The sequence below is a fragment of the Leptonychotes weddellii genome, chromosome 6 (genome assembly GCF_054177405.1).
Source record: "Leptonychotes weddellii isolate Sample4059 chromosome 6, ASM5417740v2, whole genome shotgun sequence".
Taxonomy (NCBI): domain Eukaryota; kingdom Metazoa; phylum Chordata; class Mammalia; order Carnivora; family Phocidae; genus Leptonychotes; species Leptonychotes weddellii.
In genome coordinates this window covers 87,877,212-87,900,095 of record NC_138374.1, presented here as the reverse complement: position 1 = coordinate 87,900,095, position 22,884 = coordinate 87,877,212, and the positions used below count along the sequence as shown (strand labels likewise).

Genomic DNA, 22,884 nt, shown 5'->3' with positions numbered 1-22,884 from the left:
TGCTGCTAAAGAGCAAAGTTTTCAAATTTTTTAAAGACATCAATTTTATGTTATTTAAAACCCCACATTTGTGCCATATTAATATGGCACCAATATCTGACATCACTGTAATTTTTTGGTGTTATGGATATTCCCGGGAAAATTTTGGATGCTGCAGGGGAATTCCTCTTTACTGGGTTTGGAAATTACTCACAGGAAGCGAGCTTCCCTATAAAGGGGCTCCGGCAGGAGCAGCGCTCTGCTGTTCTTGGCTGACTTCACATCAGAACTGCTAAGTGGCACGAGACAGAAGCAGCAGTGACACAAACAGGATTCCAACGCGGGCACCAAAGCCACCACTTGACAGAACAGTAAGTTCAAAAGAGTCTTTACAAGGGTGGATTGTCAATATGAATTGTCAATATGCCAACAGGATTGTCAATATGAATAGAGATGCAGAAAGCCTTTTGATAAAAGACGTGTGCATGTTCTTGTTGTATCCAGACCAGTTAAACTCTGGCTTTTCTCTTTCACCTAAATGATGAAAACCTTAAATTTTGTATGTATTCATTCCAGTCGACTTCCTTGAAACAAACTAAGATGATGGCACTGTTATCCTTTAGCTAAAATCTTATGATACTGCTGAAAACATCTTCATAAAATGATCTCAGTAACCAGCTACCTAAAATTTCTTTCTGTAATGAATTTTGTACTTTTTCCCCCCAGAAGGGCATTTCAAGACTCATCTTTTGATAAAAAAAAAGAATCCTAGAAGTCATGATCGCTTCACAGCTTCTCCCTGTTCTCACTCTTGGTAAGTCAATATCATTCGTTAGATCAGGGTTTCTCATCCTGGACACTTGGCATTTCAGGCAGGATAATTCCTCTTTGTGGGGGGTCCATGCTTTGTAGGATGTTTAGCAGCATCTCTGGCCTCTCTGCACAATGCATTCCATCCTGGGTTAGAGACAATTTACCTCTTTGTGTCTCAACTTCCTAAAGTGTAAAGTGTTGATCATGAGTGGCCTATTTCCCAGAGGCATTGTGAGGATCCAGTATTATGGAAATGGCCTCAGACAGTTCTGTGGTGCATATTAAGTGCTCAGTAGGCTTAGTTATTCTGATTATTATTCTACTGTAGTGGATACCCTGATAGATTGTGGTGAGTGAGTGCAGAGAGGCTCAACCACAAAAGATACACACAATAAATGGTTTCTCCATCTATACCTCTTCTTACTTTGGAAAAGGTGAAAAAAATTCAAGTCATTCCAAGGCCACTGGTTGATGAAAATAAGACTGTAAAAAGCCCAGTTAATAGAGTCAAACTATAGCAGGACTAACTTTTCCATGCCTTTCACACTTTCCCTTTTAGCGCTTCTCCTGTTTAAAGAGAGTGAGGCCTGGTCGTACAATGCCTCCACAGAAACCATGACTTTTGACGAAGCTAGTGCTTACTGTCAGCAAAGGTACACGCATCTGGTTGCGATACAAAACCAAGAAGAAATTAAGTACCTGAACTCCATGTTCAGCTATTCACCAACTTACTACTGGATCGGAATCAGAAAGGTCAATAAGCAGTGGACCTGGATAGGGACCCAGAAGCTTCTGACCGAAGAAGCCAGGAACTGGGCTCCAGGCGAACCGAACAATAAGCAAACCAATGAAGACTGTGTGGAGATCTACATCAAGAGAGATAAGGACACGGGCAAGTGGAATGATGAGAGATGCGACAAAAAGAAGCTTGCCTTGTGTTACACAGGTACGGGACTTGAGGCAGCCGTGGGAGGGAGTTTCAGGCTGAGGGCATCTCGACAAATTATTGACAGTATGCAAAACCTGGTCTCTATTATGGTAATGTTATGTTCTTTTTTTTTTTTTTTAAAGATTTTATTTATTTATTTGAGAGAGAGAGTGAGAGAGAGAAAGAGCACAAGAGGGGGGAGTGGGAGAGGGAGAAGCAGATTCCCTGCTGAGCAGGTAGCCCAATGCGGGACTCGATCCCGGGACTCCAAGATCATGACCTGAGCCGAAGGCAGTCGCTTAACCAACTGAGCCACCCAGGCGCCCCTAATGTTATGTTCTTAAAAAAATATATTTTTAAAACATTCTGTTGGCAAATTATATCTTTTTGCCTCTTTGTGTGAATGTAGGGAAGAATGTATGTATATATGTAGGTCAATACATAGGCAGTGTATGCACATACAGCGCATATTTTAGTTACTCATTTACTTGTAGAAGGGAAACTATCTTGAAAGTTTGTGATAAAGAGAATTTTCTATTCTTGATGCCAATGACAACTGTACCCCTGACACCTGCATATTAACATCAGCTTAGCTTAAAACCCAGCTTTGGCATTGCGTGAAGCACTTTAGCTAAAATCTCTGGAAGTCCCTATAAATGGTGACATCTCTGTCACACACTGTTGATCCTCAACCCAAAGAAACGCATTATAAGCACAATGACAATCCTCTTCCTCATTGTGTTTTTTGCAGCTGCCTGTACCCCTACATCCTGCAGCGGCCATGGTGAGTGTGTGGAGACTGTCAACAGCTACACCTGTGAGTGCTACCCCGGCTTCAGTGGACTCAGGTGTGAGCACGGTAGGTCCCCATCTCATCTGCTCCTTCACTTGAGTCGGTAGCACTTTCCCGTGTCCCAGCTGGCTTGGGTGTCAGGTGTGCATGTCCTCCCTTCCCCGGGCATGTAGTGTCATGTGGTGCTTAAGAGCCGTGGCTTCAAATCCCAGATTTACCACCAGGGCTTTCTCACTTTATGCTAGGCGACAGAGGATCTGATGTGGTTTCTCCTTTCAGTTGTGACCTGTCGAGCACAGGAAGACCCTGGGCACGGAAGCCTGGTTTGCACTCACCCTCTGGGGCACTTCAGCTACAATTCTTCCTGCTCCGTCAGCTGTGAAAAGGGTTACCTCCCAAGCAGCACAGAGACCACGTGGTGTACTTCCACAGGGGACTGGAGTGCTCCTCTTCCCGCCTGCAATGGTAAATCTCTCTCCAAACGCACACAACACTCTCTGACTCATCCCTCTTGGCCTTGGTTGGTTTGTTTGTTTGTTTGTTTTTATCCAACTTATAGCACTTTCAAAACTCTAGGGAAAGTTCTTTTTGTAATGTTGTTCTTAATAAGACTTCCCCCAGCCAATACGTGTTGGTCAGTAGGGTGCCTGCTTGGTTTGAGAGGTTTTTAGAAAAACCACCGTGTTTGAGATGGGTGCTTCTGAGGCTCTGGTGACGTGTAAGAGAGTGCCGTAGCGCTGGCACCACACTCAAGAAATCTTCACGACTTCTCCTGGTTGGCCTTTCTTGATGCAGTAGATGCATAAGACCATGGGAGTCAAGCAGTCCCAGCAGCTCTCTCTCTCTCTCAGCTTATCTTTCTAGGCTGGAGATGAAGACTTTTTGCCTCTAGGTCCTGCTGGGCTGACATAAATGAATGTCCTGTGTATGTCAGTATTTTTGTTTTCACAACTAGTCATAAATCCTGATTGAGAAACTTTTTTCCTTTGTTTTTGCCTTCCGGAAAGTAGATCAGAGACATGAGAGATATGATAACATAGATCAGAGACCACTCAACGTAGTCAAAGTATAAATCAATCAGAGAAGATGAAAGTATTAATAAAAGAGCATAAAAACTTTATAGTGTATGTGCATGTCCCCCCAAATTAACTTAGGACTTTGGGATTTACTGTTTGAAAGCTGCTTCCTTGCCCTCTTATAAATTTCAACTCTCTAGGAAGTGAACATATCATTCTTCTGTAAAATTCATGGTGTTCTTTCAAATCCCCAGTGGTTGAGTGCAATGCTTTGACAAAGCCTCCCAATGGCACTATGGACTGTCTCAAAAGCTCTGGAAACTTCCCATGGAACACAACTTGTGCCTTTGAATGTGAAGAAGGATTTGAACTAATGGGACCCAAGCACCTCCAGTGTACCTCATCTGGGAATTGGGACAACAAGAAGCCAACATGTAAAGGTAGAGTTGCCCCATGTCAAGATTTACTGTAAACGTTCTTTTTCTCAACCTGTACTTGAAATGGTCAGGCCAGACCTGCTAATGTACGTGGGTGTCTATGTTACAGCTGTGACATGTGAGGCCATTGACCATCCTCAGAATGGGTCTGTGAGCTGCAGCCACTCCCCAGCTGGCGAGTTCACCTTCGGGTCCTCCTGCAATTTCACATGCGAGGAAGGCTTCCTGGTGCAGGGGCCAGCCCAACTTGAATGCACCGCACAAGGGAAATGGAATCAGCAAGTCCCAGTTTGTGAAGGTAAGCCCAAGAGCTTCTCCTTTACATACCCCCTTCCTTAAAGGGCAGCCATCTTCGAACTTGGGCAGTTAAAATGAAACCAGATGCTTACTTTAACTAGAGTAATCAGATGTGATGGGCAATGTTCATCTTATGTTTTTGAGTTTCATATAAAAGAGCCAATGCTTATCCAGGGAAAGGATTGTACGTACTGAGAGTGGATGCTTGGCCGGTTTCTTGTGCTGTGCTAACGTGGCTTTGTAGACATTGGCACGGAGTAGGCAGATACCTTAATCTAAGGGAAAATCACATGAGAACATTTAAAAGTAGGATTGTGAGAACATGACTTGATTTTAAAACTCTTGTAATACTTTTCTTCTGAAACTGCTCATAATTAGCAGTGACAAGAATGTGCCATGTGTTGTGCCATGTGTAAAGACACCCTTAATACCTACATAAGCACTAAAATTTAATTCACTTTAAAGCAAGAGCAGTGATGTTGAAAACAAGCAGTTTTCATTATCATGTCCTGGTATTTCTGTCGCCAAATATAGCCCAGAATGATTTCCAGTGGTAAGAAGCCACAAGACCAAAACCAAACTGCAAAGCAGACACATTTTTTGTGCTGCCTTCTTACCTTCCTTTTGTGTTTTGGCATCATCTGTTAGCATCCGGGACCCATAATTTGCTCTCTGACTACATAAAATCTTTCTCTTGACTGTAACTTCTTTCAAATGTCAGAACGGTGTTCAGGAACCACTGGTTCTATTAAAGGCTATCCTTTACTGAGTGCCATTATCAATGAAGGGCTTGGCATTCAAAGAAAACACCCTCATCTTCCCAGTTGTCCAGGGAGTAATGAAGAGCCTTGAGATCGCTGAGCATTGCTTTGTCCAAAATGAATGGGTTCATTCATCAAATGCTAAGCACTCTCCAGTTCCACTGCAATATTTTCTGACCATCATTTTGGTATCTCAGCTTTTCAGTGCAAAGCCTTGTCCATCCCAGAGAAAGGCTACATGAGTTGTCTTCCTAGTGCTTCTGGAAATTTCCAAAGTGAGTCCAGCTGTGAGTTCTTCTGTGAGAAGGGATTTGTGTTGAAGGGATCCAAAAAACTCAAGTGCGGCCCCACAGGCGAATGGGACAGTGAGGAGCCCACATGTGAAGGTACAGTTTTTGTTTTTAAGATAAAAACAATTGAAGAGCTAGGGACTTGATGACATGAGAAAACTGTTGCTTCCTGATACAGACTTCTAATGTGCTTACTCATATCTTTCAGCTGTGAAATGTGTTGCTGTCCGGCAGCTCCAGCATGGCTCCGTGAGGTGCACCCATTCCTTTACTGGAGAGTTCAGCTACAGGTCCTCCTGTGCCTTCAGCTGTGAGGAAGGCTTTGAATTACGTGGGTCAGCTCAGCTTGAGTGCACATCTCAGGGACAGTGGACACAGGAGGTCCCCTCCTGCCAAGGTAGGATTGAATTTAGACTCTAAGGGGTAAGGTCAAATATTTCATATGTGTCTGAAGCTAGATTGCCCTAATGGGTGTGATCCTAATTTCCTACATGCTGAAAACTAAGTAGTGCTTATAAGTTACGTTTATTATGACTTTTCAGCCAGTTTTAGACATTTTCCAGGAGACTTTTGTTAACCTCCACCCATGTGTCCATAATTTGCAGTGGTACAATGTTCAAGTCTGGCAGTTTCTGGAAAGATGAACGTGAGCTGCAGCGGGGAGCCCGTGTTTGGCACTGTGTGTGCGTTTGCATGTCCTGAAGGATGGACACTCGATGGGTCTGCAGTTCTGACATGTGATGCCACAGGACACTGGTCTGGGATGCCGCCTACCTGTGAAGGTGAAGTACTGATTGGTGCCGGGGCTGTCTGGGAGGGCTAGACAGAAGAAGGGGAAGGTAACGAACCATTCATTATGTTCACACTAGGAAGGTTCCAAGGTTGAGAAGCTGGTGAATATTTAATATTATGGTGATAGAGAGGAAACAGAAGAGGTGACGGGTGGATGGAATGGGTAGAATTCTGACAAGTGGAAAAAGGAGAGCTAGAGGTCAAAGTAGGGAAAAGGAAGACAAGTAATGGAGAGAGCACGCATGTAGTCTTGACCAAGGTGCAGTGGGTTCTGTGAAGAGCTTGGCAGGTTAGAGGTCTCTTGGCAGTGGCGGGAGACAAGCTGCCACAGGTGGTTTGGGCCCATCTCAGAAGCCTTTAGTCCCTACCATGTCTCCTCCGTATGTATTGATGTAGATGGCTCATCAGTGTGCAAAGGAAAGGGCAAATGGACAGAACAGAAAAACTTTAAATTCAGTTTCTTCTCATGACAGTTCTTCCCTCTCTGTTTCCCTAGCTCCCACTGAGTCCAATATTCCCCTGGCAATCGGACTCGCCACTGCTGGGACCTCCCTCTTGACATCAGCCTCATTTCTCCTCTGGCTCCTGAAACGCCTTCGCAAGAGAGGTAAGGGAGCTTGGGATCATACTTCAAAAATGTTCTTGAAAAATGTATTTCTTTTTCTCATTGATGAGTCATGTTCTCTCTTGCACATTAGTAATTAGACTCGAGTTACTAGAGAAACACTAAAGAACAGTATAATTGAGCCATGGTCTTAGAGAAAGAGTATATAGTACAACTCAAAGTAGGAAGAGTTTTAGGAAATATACATGTTATTTAACAGTGGACAGCTCCAAGGGATGCCATTCACCGGGAATTCTGTGGCCCCCCTGAGAGTTGTGCAGTGAGGCTATAGGGTTGTGCTCCCAGGAAATGGCGAAAATGTTTCCAAAACATTTATTGGGAATACAGGCTTAAATATGGGAGTATCTCCTGGGGACCCTGCAAACACATCTAGCCACACTCACAGTTTGTTTGGCTTATGGAATAGTTAACATTTTTTTAAATTAAGTTCTGACATTTATAAAATGGGAAATCTCACATAAAATCTAGATTTGGGACTTCTTATGAAAAACTGGCAGATGAACTCTGCACGCTGAGCCTGCAACTATCGCTAGCATTAGGAAACTGCTGGGCCCTTAGGATGAGTGTGTGCTTTGCACTTCACCCCCTTGGCAACAGGCTGTGTTTGCACTCTGCTTATCACAGGGGCCCTGAAGGCGTAGAGTTTGCAGTCCCTGGGGAATAGAACCATATTGTTTCTGAATGTGATATCTCCTTAAAAGTCCTTTAGTCCAAATTAATGGTTTTCTTTTTCTTGCAGCAAAGAAATTTGTTCCTGCCAGGTAAGTTGCACTCTTGTCCAAAGCATGCCATTGAATATTCTACACATTTTTCTCTGTTTATGTTGGAAAACAGGGCTTAATTTAGTGTTCTCGTGTATTCCGCAGCAGCTGCCAAAGCCTTCAATCAGACGGATCCTTCCACATGCCTTTGTAGTCATTTTAAGTCAAACGGAATCAGGTAAGACTTGAAATCACATATGATTTTGAAAGAATGTATCCTCTCTTCATGTTCTGCTGCTCCTTGAGCCCTCCAAACCTGCCAGTTTCTTGGGGGAGAATCACCAGCTTCGTGGTGTTTTATGGAAGGTTGTTTCATTTCTTTGTAGAAGGAGAGGAAAAAAACAAGATTTGGCCTTTATAGAGTCATTTCACTTTTGAAAGTTAATAATAATAATGCTGATTGTTAACCCTTATGTGGCACTTACTATCTTCTAGAAACTGTTCTAAACTAGGAATTGCATGAGATATGGACTGTTGCTATATAACTAGAATTCTAACATACCCCCCGAACCTCCAATGTCTTCTGTTATTAACAGCTTGTGTTAGTGTGGCATTTTGTTACAATTGATGGGCCAATACAAATCCATTATTATTAACTAAAGTCCACAGTTTACATTAGAGTTCCCTCTTGGTTTTGTATATTCTATGGGATTTGACAAGTGTATAATGACATGTATCCACCATTCCAGTATCATACAGAATAGTTTCACTGCCCTAACTGAATAGGATTTTGTTGTTCATACTTGTACTCTCCAGTGACAATGAACACAGTGGTCTGTGCTAGAAGGTGAATTTTGTTGTTGCTATTAATGCAGAATATTAAGTGTCCTGACGGCATGCATTCTTTATTTGCAGGAACACAGGTACCTCCAGGGAACTAGAGAAATACCCTGATGATGGCAGAGACAGAAAGGGCTCCTCTGGTCTCTGGTACTTCTCAGCTCCCACATCCACTGCTTTTACAGCTGGGAGCATGGCACCCATGAGGACTTCAACGGTCCACACTCTAGTGGGCGAGGCCAGCCTGCCACCAGCAACACTCAGCTTTCTCTTTCCTGTTCTCAGCATCTGGAAAGTGCTGGATGATGGAGGAAAAGCATATTCATTTCTGGACAAAAGTAGAGAGACTCAGGCTCTGGAATCTCAGAATTCCTGTTCTAACTCTCTCCCCTGCTCACTATGAGATCTCAGTGGAGAAACACAGTATTTTTGGTATTGTTTCTTTCTTTTGCCGCTCACTGTGTCTCAACTACTGATTACATGGTTGCTGTCATGGGGATGAATAATTCTCAGGAGTTTAGGGAAAACAACTTGGCCAAAGATATTCTATCACCAAAGTGCAAAAAATGATAATTTTTTAATGCCCACAGGGGAGTGCCTGGGGAAATCCTACTTAATACTCTGTGTGAGGATTACTAAGCACAGTCTTAATCACTTTTATCCCTGTGGGACTCAGTGCTTTATAAAGTGCTCTTAGAGATTGTGTTCTTTTATTTGCATTGACTAAAGTACAATCTTCCCTAATTCTTAATTCAATACAAGTGTTGTAGGGACTTTAAAATATGTGCATGTTAAGACTATGTTAAGGTAGATCCTAGATTTTTGTTTATTAACAAACATAATGTTATGTCTGTAGTAAATTTATTTCAAAAAAGGACAAATGCTGTCCCCCAGCAATGTATAATGTTAACCAGTATAAAGTTGTGAATGTTTTACTATAGTTGCTTTTAAAAACATGAGTAGTGGGGCTCCTGCGTGGCTCAGTCTGTTAAGTATCTGACTCCTGATCTCAGCTCAGGTCTTGGTCTCAGGGTCATGAGTTCAAGCTCCCATTGGGCTCCATGCTGGGCATGGAACCTATTTAAAAAAAAATAAGTAAAAACATGAGTAGTATCAGGAGAGTAGAACATGAATGGCATACGCTTGTACACTGTCATCTCTGTTTTCAGAGGTATGTGGTTTTCCATGATGAAAAACTTCCATGAGGCCAAGTGTTCTGATTTGAAAAAAGTGTAAATGCAAACAAATGAGGGTACACTTTTATGCATATCTTTGTTGAAAAAAAATGTAGAAATATGGATGTGCTTTGCATCCCTACAAAGATGTTGTCAGATGCGATGCATCAACATATAATTCTTGCATATTGCGTAAGATTTTAAATTCATGATAGGAACTCACCATATAAAGGATTTGTCCAGTGGATTTTTTCTTTTTTAAGTGGAGACTTTTAATGTTTATTCCCTAATTGCATTATTCTGTTTGTTAGGGTGTTCATGAAGAAAGGAAGGTCTGGATGAGTGTGTATTTATATTTATTTATAAAGGAGGTTAAAATTCCTAAGGAATCTCCAGTTATCACTTGATCATTGGCAGTGAGAAATTCTTGGCCTGTCCATCACCAGAGCTTCTCACCACATCCTGCAAATGACAAGAGAATCAAAACTCTCCCACACTTTCACTAATCTAGGATGTGTTGAAAAAGCAAAGTTTTGGACAAGTGCTGGCTGTATGTTGGCCAAGGCGAAGCCAAAAGCAAACAGGGAGGAATGCTAAGGGTCAGAAGGTCAGAGATTTTGACAGAGCGAAAGAACTCTGTGAAATAAGGGAGAGAGAAATAAACAACTATTGTGAGCAGGCTACCTATGGAATGGATTATTATTTTCTCTGAAATTGTTCAAATGCTGTAAATATAAATATTTATATATACTGCAATGGAAGTAGCTGTGTGAAATGTAAATGTGGTCTGCATTTCGGTTTAATAAAGTATTTTAAATTATGATTTAAAATAGTTTATAGTTTTTAAAGTATATATTTATTTAAGCTTATGCCATACCCATTTTGTATTTGATATGGCAGTACAAAATTTGATAATAAACATGTTTATATTTAGTTCTGTGTGTAGGTTCTTTCTTAAAAGTTCTATTTTATTTAGATAAAATTCACATTCCATAAAATTCACCCTTCTTAAGTGTACTGTCCAATAGTTTTGGTATATTCATAAGATGGTTCAACCAACACCACAAGAGAGCTTTGGCTATAATTAAGGGGATTTTGTTCTTCTCCTTACTCTCCCAGTGGTGCCAAATCCTTCCTATCAATAGTTCTTGTAATAACCCTTAACCAGCTGTGCTCTCACCGACAGCCTCAGAACAGATCCTTATCACAACCCCTGGATTAAATGATAAAATCCCCAGAGTCTCCAGGCTCTCAGTCTGCTGTTGGGAGGGACTGTGACACAGCCCACAAGTCACACAAAATCTAGTCTTGCCTGTCTCCCATCCTCATTTCACGCCATGCCCCTTCAGGCATTGCACTCCATCCACAATGGAGAGCTATGTCTGCCCACTTTGATGCCTTTGAACACATCGGCTTCTTTCACCTGCAGTTACTCACCCTCCTCATCAAGGAGTCCGCCATTCTTTGCCTGCTTGACTCCTACTCAGGTTTCAGGTTCTCTGCTCAAATGTCCCTTCATGGCAATTGACTCCTTAGATTAAGTCACCTCTTTAATGCTCTCACAGCCCATATTTTTCTTCCTTCCTTTAATCCTAATTAACTAATTATTGTGTAATTGCTTAATACCTGTCTTTTCTACTAGATTCTAAGTTCCTTAAGGGTAGAAGCAATTTACCTTGTTCATTGCTCTGTTCCTAGAATGTAGCATATTCCTGATATACCATAGATACTTAACAAATATTTTTTGAATGAAAGAATGAATATGTGGACAAACAAATGCAGATGGGCTCATGATAAGGAACAGGACCAATTTTCTCAAGTGGAATGAGTTGTCTCAGAAGGCAAGGTTTGAAATCCAGTTATGGAGACAAGATAGGTTTGACAATAGTACAGAACAGAATGGAAATAAAGATGAAATAAAGGAACTAGTTAATGGCCTGGAGGTTCAGTGAGATATGATTGACAAGTGCTGCAGTGAGATACTTGAGCACCAGATCTACAAGAATAGGTGACCGTGATTAAAGGGGGGGGATGCTGGAGTATGTGATTTTGAAGTCGACACAGTTTGAGGCTGTGTCCAAGGGAGAAGGTAGTTCAAGCTGAGTGGAGGAGAAGCATGTTATCGGAGAACTGGGCACCCCGGCTGTGGGGTTACTGGTTGTTGTGTGAGACTGCGCATTCCTTCTACCATGATAAACTCATATTGGAAACTGCGGTGAACACAGCTTTGGTTGGCAGCAATGAACAAGTAAGCCTTGCAGTCATCTGTGATGGGGGAGAGGCACAAGGGAAGGCTTCTTCTGCCAGTGGTACTCAATGACCCAAATAGTTCTCCAGCATTGGTTTCAATCTCTCTGGGGTTTTGCGATGGTTTATAATGCTCACCTACTCATTCTAGTTCTGCCCTTTGGGGACCACAGAATAGCCAAATAACCACTCTTCTCCCGACAACCCTTCAAGTGGCTGCTAACCTGTCCCATGGCCTTGCCTACCCCAAATCTTCTCTTTAGATTGAATGTGCACTATTTTTAAAATTATTATTATTGAGGTAAAGTTTATATAACATAAAAGCAACCACTTTAAAGTGTACAATTCAGAGTGATATTTAGTACATTCATAGTGTTGTGCAATCACCACCTCTATCTACTTAAAAATATTCTCAGCAAAAGAAAACCCTATACCCATTAAACAGTCAGTCCCTATTCCTCTCTCTCCAGAGCCCCTGGCAACCACCAGTTTGCTTTCTGTCTCTGTGGATTTGCCTATTCTAGATATTCCATATAAATGGGATCACACAATCTCTGGCCTTTTGTGTCTGGCGTCTTTCACTAAGCCTAATGCGTTCAAGGTACATCCACACTGTATCATGTGTCAGTACTTCATTCCTTTTCGTGGCTGAATCATATTCCATGGTATAGATGAATGTGCATAAATTTAAGCTAAATTTGTCACTGTACATTCAAGAAAAGTGTTTTTAGCAAATACAAAATCCATCCGTATGACTCAAAAACATCCATATGAAAAATGCTTTGATAAAAGCCAAAAAACACAGATTTGATGGACTCAGTGAGGGGAACTTAGTGAGGGGCTAAGTTGATGTGGTCTGAGTTCTTTAGAAATCTAACTTGATATAAGGCCAGAATTTAAAATGTATAGAAAAGTGAATAAATTGAGTGTATATCTGACAATGTCACTAAATAACCCCACCCCCACCCTCCCAAAACCCAACTTTGGATGGACCCAAGATCTCTCCTTCTCTTGGACAAGGGCCTGAAATGTTGGTGTACCTTGTAGACTTGGTGCAAGTCGGGAGCTTGAATGTAGTTTTGGCTGGATGCCTGATGACCTAAACCAGCTTTCTGAAGAAAACCCTGGATCTTGGTTTTCAAAGAATAAGAATGTCCAACAAACCAGTAGAACAACAAAGATATCCAACAAAATAATGAGACTAAAAAAAAAAAAATGAGATAAAGTCTTTCCTTAAAAAAGAAAGGGACATTTGCAGTTTATGACCAAAAAGGGGTTTATTTATCCACTTATTCAATTGGCATTTATTGAATGCTAGACCTTCTGCTTCTGAGAATATAGAGGATTAATATTCTGAACACTCTTCTGCTATAATATTTTAAATTTCTAGGTGAAATTTAAATAAATAAATTTAAATGAATAACTGAGCTTACAAAAAAGAATGGAAATCTCAGAGGACAAAAGTGATTAGGAAGCAGGTGCCTGACCATGTAAGATTTTGTGAGCCAACGTAAGGACTTTAGATTTTACTCTGGGTGGGATGAGAAGCCACTAGAGGGTCTGACGTGTGTTTTCTCTTGCTGGTTATTTTCTTCCCCTCTGCCGCCCTCCCTCACTACCCATCCATTCTCAGGTCTCCCTGCCCTGTGTCCCAGAGGCTGAGCCCTGCAGATTGCATCACTGGCGGGCTGGTGTCTGATTGGTTTGACTAATAAGAGGCTCATACAGGAGATCAAAGAGCAAGAAGAGAGAGTGGTCAGGATATGTCTTACCCAACCTTTGCCTGCACAGGTGTTCTCTCTGGAAGCAGCTGTATCTCTCCTCCAGTATAGCTCCTGATGGGTAGCTTCTCCTTTAGGGTTGCAATTCTCACTAGATTCTAACACCATCTCCTCCTTTGAATCTTCAGTCCCAGAGGTACAGCTGCATCCTGCTACCGCCAGACTCTGGATGCCTCATCCTCTCATGTTTGTTTTCTTAGCCTTGCCCAATCTATGTGAGTGGTCCCTCTAGTAAAGACTCTTCAGTGGGTGAAGAATTCACTCATCTGGGGTGAATTCTGTTTCTGGCTGGGACCCTGAGTGATACACATTTTAACTGAATCATTTAAGTTGTTTTGTTGAAAATAGGCCATAAAAAGAAGAGGGTAGAAACGTGGAGTCTACATGGGGGGACTTCTGCAATAATAGAGGTGAGAGATGATGGTGGTTTGGATGCATAATAGAATGGAAGTGATTGGATATTTTGATAGCAAAGCCAACAAAATTTGCTGACCTATTAGATATAATTTGTCAGAAGAAGAGGGGAATCTCAATTAACTCCAAAAGCTTTGGCTTAAGGAACTTAAAGAATGGAGTTATAATTTACTGAGATGTCAAGAGGCTTGGGAAGAGGAATTCAGAAGTTCAGTTTGGCACGTGTAAAATTTGAGAGGCTTTTTAAACAACTAAATGGAGATATCAGGTAGGCATTTGGCTGGGAACAGTCCTTGCTGGAAATACAAATTTAGGAGTCATCAAACATTTAGATGCTCTTCAAGGTGAAGAGGCTGGCTTGCATCACCAAGTCAGTGGGGGTAGAAAAGAAAAAAAACAGTGGTGAGCACTGGAGCACTCTGAAGGTTTGCAGAGTGGAGAGATGAGGGCAGACCAACAAATGAAACAGAGAAGGAACAGTCCATGAAGTAGGAGGAGAGCCAGGGGCTGATTGGTCAAATAACATGAGGACAGAAGACCTTGGTGGGAGCAGTCTCAGGGAATTGGTGTGATTGAAAGCCTGATTAGACAAGGGTCAAGTGAGAATTGAAGGAGAAGACTCAGAAATACAAGTCTAGATATTCCTTTGGGGTATGATAGTAAGAACGTCGGCACTTTGCCGGGCTCCTTGGCTCCAGGTTTGTCCCCACATCAACTTGTCATTCCAAACTCCTGGCGGAAGATGTGCTCCCTAATCATCAAGAGCACGGGCTTCAGAACTGACTGGCCTGGGTTCAAAACCCCAACTGTGTTTCTTACTAGCTTTGTGACTAAACACAACTTTCTTAAGCTTTCTGACACTCTTTTAAAATGGGGATGATGATAGTGCCTGCTGGGGAATAGTAGTACTTAACCTTCATGAAGACTCAATGAGGTGATCATGTGTACTGTTGGTCGAGCTCTCCAGCTATTACTGTTATTACTCATCTTCTAAAAACTACAAATGTGATTTTGTCATCACTCTTCCTTTCCACTGCCCTCTATCATGTAGGTCCTAATTTCATATGCAGTCTATTTCCTTCACATTTTACACTCCAGAAATGCAAAAGTACTCTAGGCCCCCAAACTCCCCAAGGCAAAAACCTCCCCTGGGCTTTGCTATCTTTAGGGCTCAACTCTAGGAGATGCCATTACCAGGGACCTCCACTAGGGGACGAGCAAGGACAGAGGGAGCAGGAACTGTCTACTGAAGCTTGACAGGCATCAGGAATTGGTGTTCTGATCCTGTGGTGTTTGCAGTAATCTGGGGCTCACTACCAAGGATAGCCAAGAGGTAGCACAGGTTTTATCCAAAAAGAAAGGAGGGAAAGAGAGAGAGAGATGGGGGTGGAGGGGAGGGAGGGAGGCAGAGAGAGGGAGAAGGAGGAGGAGAAGACAGGAGGGAAGGAAGGAAGGAAGGAAGGAAGGAAGGAAGGAAGGAAGGAAGGAGGGAAAGGAGGGAAGGAGGAGAGAATCTAGCAACAATGCCCCTGGTCAGCAGCTCTTCTTTTCTCAGGGTGGTGACAGAAGGCAGATTAGGAAAGGGGTGGGGAAAGAGGAGCGAGAAGAGGTGGGGAAAGATGCGGGGAAGGGGAGGAGGATGTGAGACTCAGTCTGAGAAATGAAAAAAAAGCAAGCCTTTCTGGTGGCACTCCACGCAGCCTCCCGAAGCACAGCACACCCAGCTGTGGGCAAGGACCCAGACACCCTGGTGCTGAGTTGAGAGGCTGAAGTCCAGAAGAGCTAAAGAAGGACAAATAAAGCCATGGTGAGCTTATCAGCCTCAAAGATTTCCAGATGCTCAGATAGAACCCCTTGAGATTGCAAAGACAGGTGGCAAAGGACAAGAAACCACACACTTCATTTTTGGTTTTAACAAAGCCAATAATTAAAAATGCTAAGTCTAAAAGGTGCTTCTAGAATCTTTCTTCTCAGATGTGCTGATTTCTCTTCATTGATTTGTCTCTGGTGAGATTCTTGAAGAAGTACTATTTTGTTGAAATGAGCACTTTTGCAGGTGAACACTGGGGCTACCTGAGAGGTGATACACTTCAGAAAATATGGTTTTAAGGTGTGCAGAGAACTTGTGGTCTGGATTCTGCAAAGTGTATTTTTTTTAATTGAAAAAGAAATGAACTGCTTTTCTTTATTGGTGTCTGGCTATCTAATACTTTTAAGTATTTGAAGCATCGAACCATTGTAATCCAGTGTAAGATTTTAACATTTAAATCTCAGACTTCAATAGTTCATTAAGTATCAAAGAACACCTTGAAAATATACATATTAAATATCAAATAGTTTCATCTAACAGCTCAGCAGAAAGGAAGTACAAAAAAATATTGAAATGTAGAAAAAAATCAGAGTAGTAATAATCAGCAACCTAAGGCTAAAACATGAAAAAGAAAAGAAACAACTCTGTATCAGTTTTGAAGCAAATTTAATGCTACTTTTTCATGCACATCTAAGAAACCTCTTCCTTCAGACAGGGTTAGTGAGCATATGTATTTTATTTTGAACTTTAAGAAAGTTGCAGCCACCTCCTCAAGGTGCTCTAAAAATTGTGATTTAAGAATATAAATCTAACTATAATTTTGTATTTTCTTTGCAGATATTTCCATGGAAATGTCAGAGTTCTCAGAGGGGCTCATGGAATATCTTCAAGTTGTGGGTCTGGACAGTGCTATGTTGTGGTACGTTATGGTATTTGTATATTGCTAAGCCCTTTTTAACTTACGCTTATTTTTCTTAAATATCCACTGGGTGCATGTAGTCACAGGGAAGAATATTAGTTAGATAGTTGTTAGTTCTATCCTTTCTATGAACGTCCTTTTCTTCTGTTACTTTTAGTACTTCCCCCAGAAACCTAAGCCCGCCACACCCTTGTTGCATGGTCCAGATCCTGATAATCCCACAAAAGTCTTAATTATGAAGAAATAAAGTCAATTAAGGAAAATCTGATGGGACCCTTACAATCCATACCAAATATTTAGCAGAGTACTTTTATTTTTTTAAAAAGATTTTATTTTCAAGTAATCTCTATACCCAACATGTGACTTGAACTCACAAGTCCAAGATCAAGAGTCACATGCTCTTCCAACTCAGCCAGCTGGGTGCTCGGTACTTTTTATTTTTTTTTTTTCAATAATTTAGTGCATGTCAATGTTATTTCTACAATTAAAGTGTGCCTTTTATATATATATTTTTTATTCTTCTCCCATTAGTGTGACAAGTTTTATGTCTGATTCTTGAAGACTCTCCAGCAGTTGTTTTGAACCTTGTTTCCCCTTCCTAAGTAAGTTAGTCCTTCTTACTCCCTGGCTTAGATTTTGAGCTCTGGCCAAGCAAATGTGCTTTTCTCTGCCCCTGACACATTCCTTATGCCATGTCTGCCTCATGTCACCTGCAAAGCTAGTGCTGTTTTCATTCAACAAGTGTTTTCCAAGTTCCTATAATGTGCCAGGCACTGTCCTAGGCACTGAGGATACAGCACTGAACCAAACAGTTTCTCCTCTCTTGGAACTTATATTCTGGTAGAATGTTCCTTCAAAACTCTGTTCCAAATGTTTATTTTATTACATTCCTTACTCATTAATCATATCTGTTTCTCAGTTCTCTGTTCACTTCTGATATGTTTAATTGGATCAAGATTAATTATGTTTTCTTTGCATCTGTTATTCCTTGTTCGGAATCCTTAGGAGACTGTAAAAATTGGATCTATGTTTTCTTTGGTATTCCTCCATGGTTTTTGCCCTACATAGTGAGAACTCAATAAATATTGATGACCATGAAAACATTTACCGTAATGGTAGAACAGCATTTCACATAGATCATACCATGCTTAGACTGGCATAAGATACCATGAGATCATTGCATAATTATGTGTTTGTTTCGGTTTTGTCAAAGCCCTCCTGTTTGAAGAGCCCGTATGATTATTAAACACCATCAGCTGAGTATCTTTGTGCACAGAACACGATCTAAATCAATTTCATAATCCTGCAGCATTTGGTTTTGTAAATTATTCTTTTTAAAAAATATAGTTAGATATATAAGGCTTGAGCTATGTATTGAGGCTTTCCCAGAAGCAGCTCTTCCTGTGGTAAAAGATTACCTTTTTGATATGAAAGAGAATACTTAAAAGTATGTTGTTATTCCTGTCCTTATATTACTTCTCCCACAGAAACATAAATGTTGGCTTTTAGGAAATTATCCCAGTATAAAAAAGTGGGCAGTAAGTTTTAGGGATATATATTATACAGAAATAGAAAAAGAAATATGAATTTCTAAAATACATTGGTTAAATTTCACTTGGAAGAATTTTGAGAAAAAAAATGAGGTTATGAAATAAAATCTAGGAAGCTACCAAATTTGCGATGAGCAAAAAGTATTATACATTACTGTGAAAAGTGATCAGGACCCGAAGGTCTAGGTTCCACTTAAAATCTGCAAATGACTGATTCTGTGGTCTTGGTTTCGTCATCTTTAAGTGGCAAGCCCAGCCTGGATTACTTCTAGGTTCTTTTCAGTTGTAACTGAGAGTCTGCATAATTCACACTGATATCTTTCAGATTTCCTTGCACGTCATGGAACCAATGGCTGGACTTACCACTATTCTGAAAAATCCATGAACTGGGCGAGGGCTAGAAGGTACTGCCAAGAAGATTACACAGATTTAGTTGCCATACAAAACAAGGGGGAAATTGAGTACCTGGAGAGGACCCTTCCCCTCAGCCAAACTTACTACTGGATAGGAATCCGGAAAGTAGGGGGAATATGGACTTGGGTGGGAACCAACAAGTCTCTTACAAAAGAAGCGGAGAACTGGGGAGATGGAGAGCCTAATAACAAGAAGTCCAAAGAGGACTGTGTGGAGATCTACATCAAGAGGATCAAAGACGCAGGAAAGTGGAATGATGACTCCTGCTACAAACAAAAGAAAGCCCTCTGTTACACAGGTAGGGAGTGGTCAAAGTGGAGAGAATGATGGGACTCATCCCAGGAGGATGATAGGGAAGAAAGTAGTTTCTAGTACATTCTAAAATAAATCCTGTCCTCCAAAAAAATAAAAATAAAATCATGTCACTTCTGTGCATTTTTGGCATGTGAGGCTGCTCCTAACACCCCAAAACTACACCTCTAAATCAATTTACATCAATATGTAAGTGTATGTGAGAAGTAAGGCAGGGAAGTAGAAGCAGAGAGATGGGTCTGGCCAGGAGCTCAGGCTCACATGATGCCTGTTTCCTCACTGTAAGGTAGGGGGATTTATGCTCATGTTTCCTCTTTGGCTTAATCTTACATAATTCTATAAAATGAAATATTGCCATGTTTCATTATCTGTGGAGGTTGGAAACTTCTGTTTTCAGTTCCAAAACAGTGTTTTTCCAAGTCATATTTCAACAATGAAACATAGTTAATTTGATCTCTTGTAAATTGGGCTCTCTACTGATTTAACAAGTTCAGACTTAATCTTTCTCTAGTATTTTCTATAAAGGAAGGGATTGTCAAGCATATTGCAGAAATGGTTGGGGTTGGGTCATCATTTAACCTACTTATAACATTTAAAACAAAGTATTCCAAGAGTTTCAAAGTATGTCACTAAGTTTCTCTGAAGTGTTATAGAGTATTGGCCTTAGTAAATTCATCCTATGTATATGTCTGTGGCTATATGGCCAGTATATTACATAAATAAAAAATTCTAGCATATGGTTTTATTGCAAAAAAAAGCTATGAATGTACAAATAAACCTTTCTGTTCATTAAATAGTCGCAGCCAGAAAGCTATCTATACCTGAAGAAATGATTATGAGTACTAAGAAGTAATCATGTTAAAATAATTTATTTCTGACCCTCCCTTAAAGCTTCTTGTCAGCCCTGGTCATGTGGCAACCATGGAGAATGTGTGGAAACCATCAATAATTACACCTGCAACTGTGATGTGGGCTACTATGGACCCCAGTGTCAATTTGGTAAGCCCCCATCCTGACTTGTTTCTTCCTATATATAGTTATAGGGGTTCTTGTAACTTGTGGAGGATGACTGGGACAAAATGATACCCGCTATTCCGAGAAATGAGAAGTTTTGATCAGAAGGATATGCTTGCACAATGTTGTTATGTTTTCTGAAAGATTTCATAAGTCAGCATGAAGTTTCAAATCACTTCTTAGCACGTCTTTTTGAGTTTCACAAAGAAGGCAGCTTGGTAGATTCCTGTTGTTAGGGAACTCATATTCTAGCCAACTTGTTGGATTCGTTAGAAGTCTAAAGCTTGAAAGAAACATTGCCATTTATTGTTAGGAGGGTGAGTTAACCATTAGGTAATTTTGCTCTTTTATGTAATCCTCAAAGTTATGACAGGGCAAGGCTGAAAAGAAAAGTTCACATAATGATACAAAATACAGGTCAGAGAAATATAGTAATAAATCCAACACATTTATTTGGGCTAGGTATTTTGGGGGATACAAAAACAAATCTATTATAGATTCTGCCCATAAAGGATTTGCAATTAGCTAGTGGAAATTATGTATGCTCATAATTTAGTTTGATGGAAAGCAGGGTAAGCTGGAGTTAACTGCCTAATGAAAGAATCTGGCCTTTATTTGACAATGGGAGGCCACTTAGTATCTTAAGACCTGCATTTGGGGCAATATTCCTAGAAGCAATGCATAAGATGGATTGAGGAACAAAAAGAGAAGATGGAGAGAATCAGTAGGAGTCTACTGAAATTATTGACAGATATGATGGTAGAAAACAGAAAGGAAAGAGTACATAGACTCAAAGTCAAGGAGTCTTTGACCCAGTCAACTCACTACCGAAAGAAACATCAAATCCTTTGACATTGATTGAGTTTCAAAACTATGGTTGAAGTATCTGGTGCATAGGATAGAAAATTATAAGAAGAGAACAGCAATGTTTGTAAAGGATAAAGAATTAAAGCTAAAATAAATTTAAATGTCAACCAACTGGAATAGGTCTCACTCATTTCATTCAATTCCTACCCAATACTTTCACTCCACTGCTGAAGTTTATTTTTTATTATTTATTTATTTATCCTTAATATTTTCATATTTTATTTTTTAATTGTTATGTCATTGGCATAACCATTTCACTCCCTTTTGAACATTTTATTCTTTTTTTTTTTGCCTCCGCTTCCATTTTATCATTCTTTTCTGGTCTTCTTTCTACCTATAATCATTTCTCCTTGGGTTTCTTCATTGGCACTTATCCAAGCCCATACACTATTGTTATTTCTCATTTTCTTCTATCTTTTGTCCAGGGACTCTACATGACCCCGCTTTGATCAAACTTACCAACTTCTGTGGACTCACAGATTCATGTGAGCTTTGGACTGACAAATCTTTGTCCAGCCCTGAATAATTCCAAATATGCTAAGTATATCTTTTGTAATGCCCCAAAGATTGTAAAATCAATTGTCCCAGCCAACTTTCCTTTTTATATTTCTATTTCAGTATGAGGCACCCCCATTTACATGGGTACTCTGATATGAAACTCTTCCACCTCCCCTTTTATGCAAAGTAACACACTGTTCATTTTTATAACTTACTGTTTCTCTAATTTTCCTCCTACTTGTCAATTCTGCTACTACTGCCCTCATTCCTCCTAGATTATTGCTTTAGTTTCTTGCTGAGTTCCACAAGGTTAAATTAGCTCCCCTTAAATATACTATTCATACTATAGGCAGGCTGATTAATCAAAAACAAACAAATATCACACATATATCTACTCTTTAATTTCTAACTATCATTTGTCCTACAGGATGAAATCTGAACTCCTCAAGCTTAGAGAAATGCTTAATACATAGTAGGTACTCAATAAATAATTGAAAAAAAGATAACAGCATTTAACCCTAGCTCCTACCTTTCTTTCTAATCTCATCTCCCATCAGCTCCTGCCTCCTCTTTCCTTCTAGTAACATTAAAATGCTTGTAGTTCTCCACACTTTTCATGCATGCTTTGTATCTCATTGACTTGCTCGTGGCTTTCTCCCTCATTTCGCACATGGCTAACACACCTGTTCATCTTTAAGACATAGTTCAGGGACCAATTTTCTTCAGAAAGCTTTCTTTGGACCCTAAGACAAGCTAAGTCTCTAAATTCCATGTCCCAATAGCTGCACATATTTCTCTCTTGTTCATCCCACATTTGTTGAAGTCATCCATGTACTTGTCTGTATCCCCTGGTAGACTGACAGCTGCTTGAGATCAGTATTATTTACCATTTCATATGTCAGATTGAGACTATGCCTGGATATATTAGGCACTTACTTGCAGGCATGAGTTGAACTGGAGAACGTAATTTGGGCTTATACTGTATATGGAAAATATAAAAATTTTCTAGTTCTTCAAGTCCATTCTTCATTGAAATCTCAAAACTAAGGTCATAATGATGGCTCAAATTTGATAATCAATAGGACACAAGAGTTGAAATAGTTGTTCAAATGGCATGGCAGGGCCTAAAAATATGAAGAATGATTTCCAAGGCTCAATTTGATCTACTATGATACCACAAGTCAGAGCAGGGAAATAGTTTCTGGAGGGAACTGAAGGTAGGAGCTAGAGAGGGTGGAGACAGAATCAAGGCTGAGATGTTTCCTAAAGCTTTCCCACTCTTTTTCCACACCTCCTGCTCCCAGCACTCTAATATACCTAGGAGCTCTGATGTGAGTTATTTCCAAATTGAGCTGGTCATTCCCATGTGAACCTATGTAGGTTTAAACATTCTCTCCTCAGATAATGCCAAAAATAATAAAAAGACTAGCTAGTGTTTAATTAGGACTTCCTATGAGCCAGGTTCTCTCTTTTTTTTTATTATGTTATGTTAATCACCATACATTACATCATTAGTTTTTGATGTAGTGTTCCATGATTCATTGTTTGCATATAACACCCAGTGCTCCATGCAGAACGTGCCCTCTTTAATACCCATCACCAGGCTCACGC

The 22,884-nt window shown here is 40.4% G+C and overlaps 2 protein-coding genes across 4 annotated transcripts; both read left to right on the top strand.

Annotated features, from left to right (window-relative positions):
* The first annotated feature begins 220 nt into the window (after positions 1–220).
* Positions 221–10,279, top strand: SELE (selectin E). Of its 2 annotated transcripts, none has more exons than XM_031034972.2 (14): positions 221–350; positions 706–793; positions 1,352–1,738; positions 2,472–2,579; positions 2,793–2,978; positions 3,784–3,969; positions 4,076–4,264; positions 5,222–5,410; positions 5,523–5,711; positions 5,920–6,096; positions 6,603–6,713; positions 7,471–7,492; positions 7,598–7,670; positions 8,348–10,279. In XM_031034972.2, exons 2-13 carry the CDS (start codon positions 757–759, stop codon positions 7,644–7,646), a joined length of 1,830 nt encoding a protein of 609 aa, XP_030890832.2. In that variant the 5' UTR covers positions 221–350; positions 706–756; the 3' UTR covers positions 7,647–7,670; positions 8,348–10,279. The 2 variants fall into 2 exon arrangements, with proteins under 2 accessions (XP_030890832.2, XP_081680695.1); XM_081824569.1 differs by having other exon boundaries at positions 7,595–7,670.
* Positions 10,280–15,511: 5,232 nt separating this feature from the next.
* Positions 15,512–21,720, top strand: SELL (selectin L). Of its 2 annotated transcripts, none has more exons than XM_006739755.3 (5): positions 15,512–15,696; positions 16,537–16,618; positions 18,494–18,880; positions 19,786–19,893; positions 21,201–21,316. In XM_006739755.3, exons 1-5 carry the CDS (start codon positions 15,694–15,696, stop codon positions 21,299–21,301), a joined length of 681 nt encoding a protein of 226 aa, XP_006739818.2. In that variant the 5' UTR covers positions 15,512–15,693; the 3' UTR covers positions 21,302–21,316. The 2 variants fall into 2 exon arrangements, with proteins under 2 accessions (XP_006739818.2, XP_081680694.1); XM_081824568.1 differs by lacking the exon at positions 21,201–21,316 and adding an exon at positions 21,701–21,720 and having other exon boundaries at positions 15,513–15,696.
* The last annotated feature ends 1,164 nt before the right edge of the window (positions 21,721–22,884 follow it).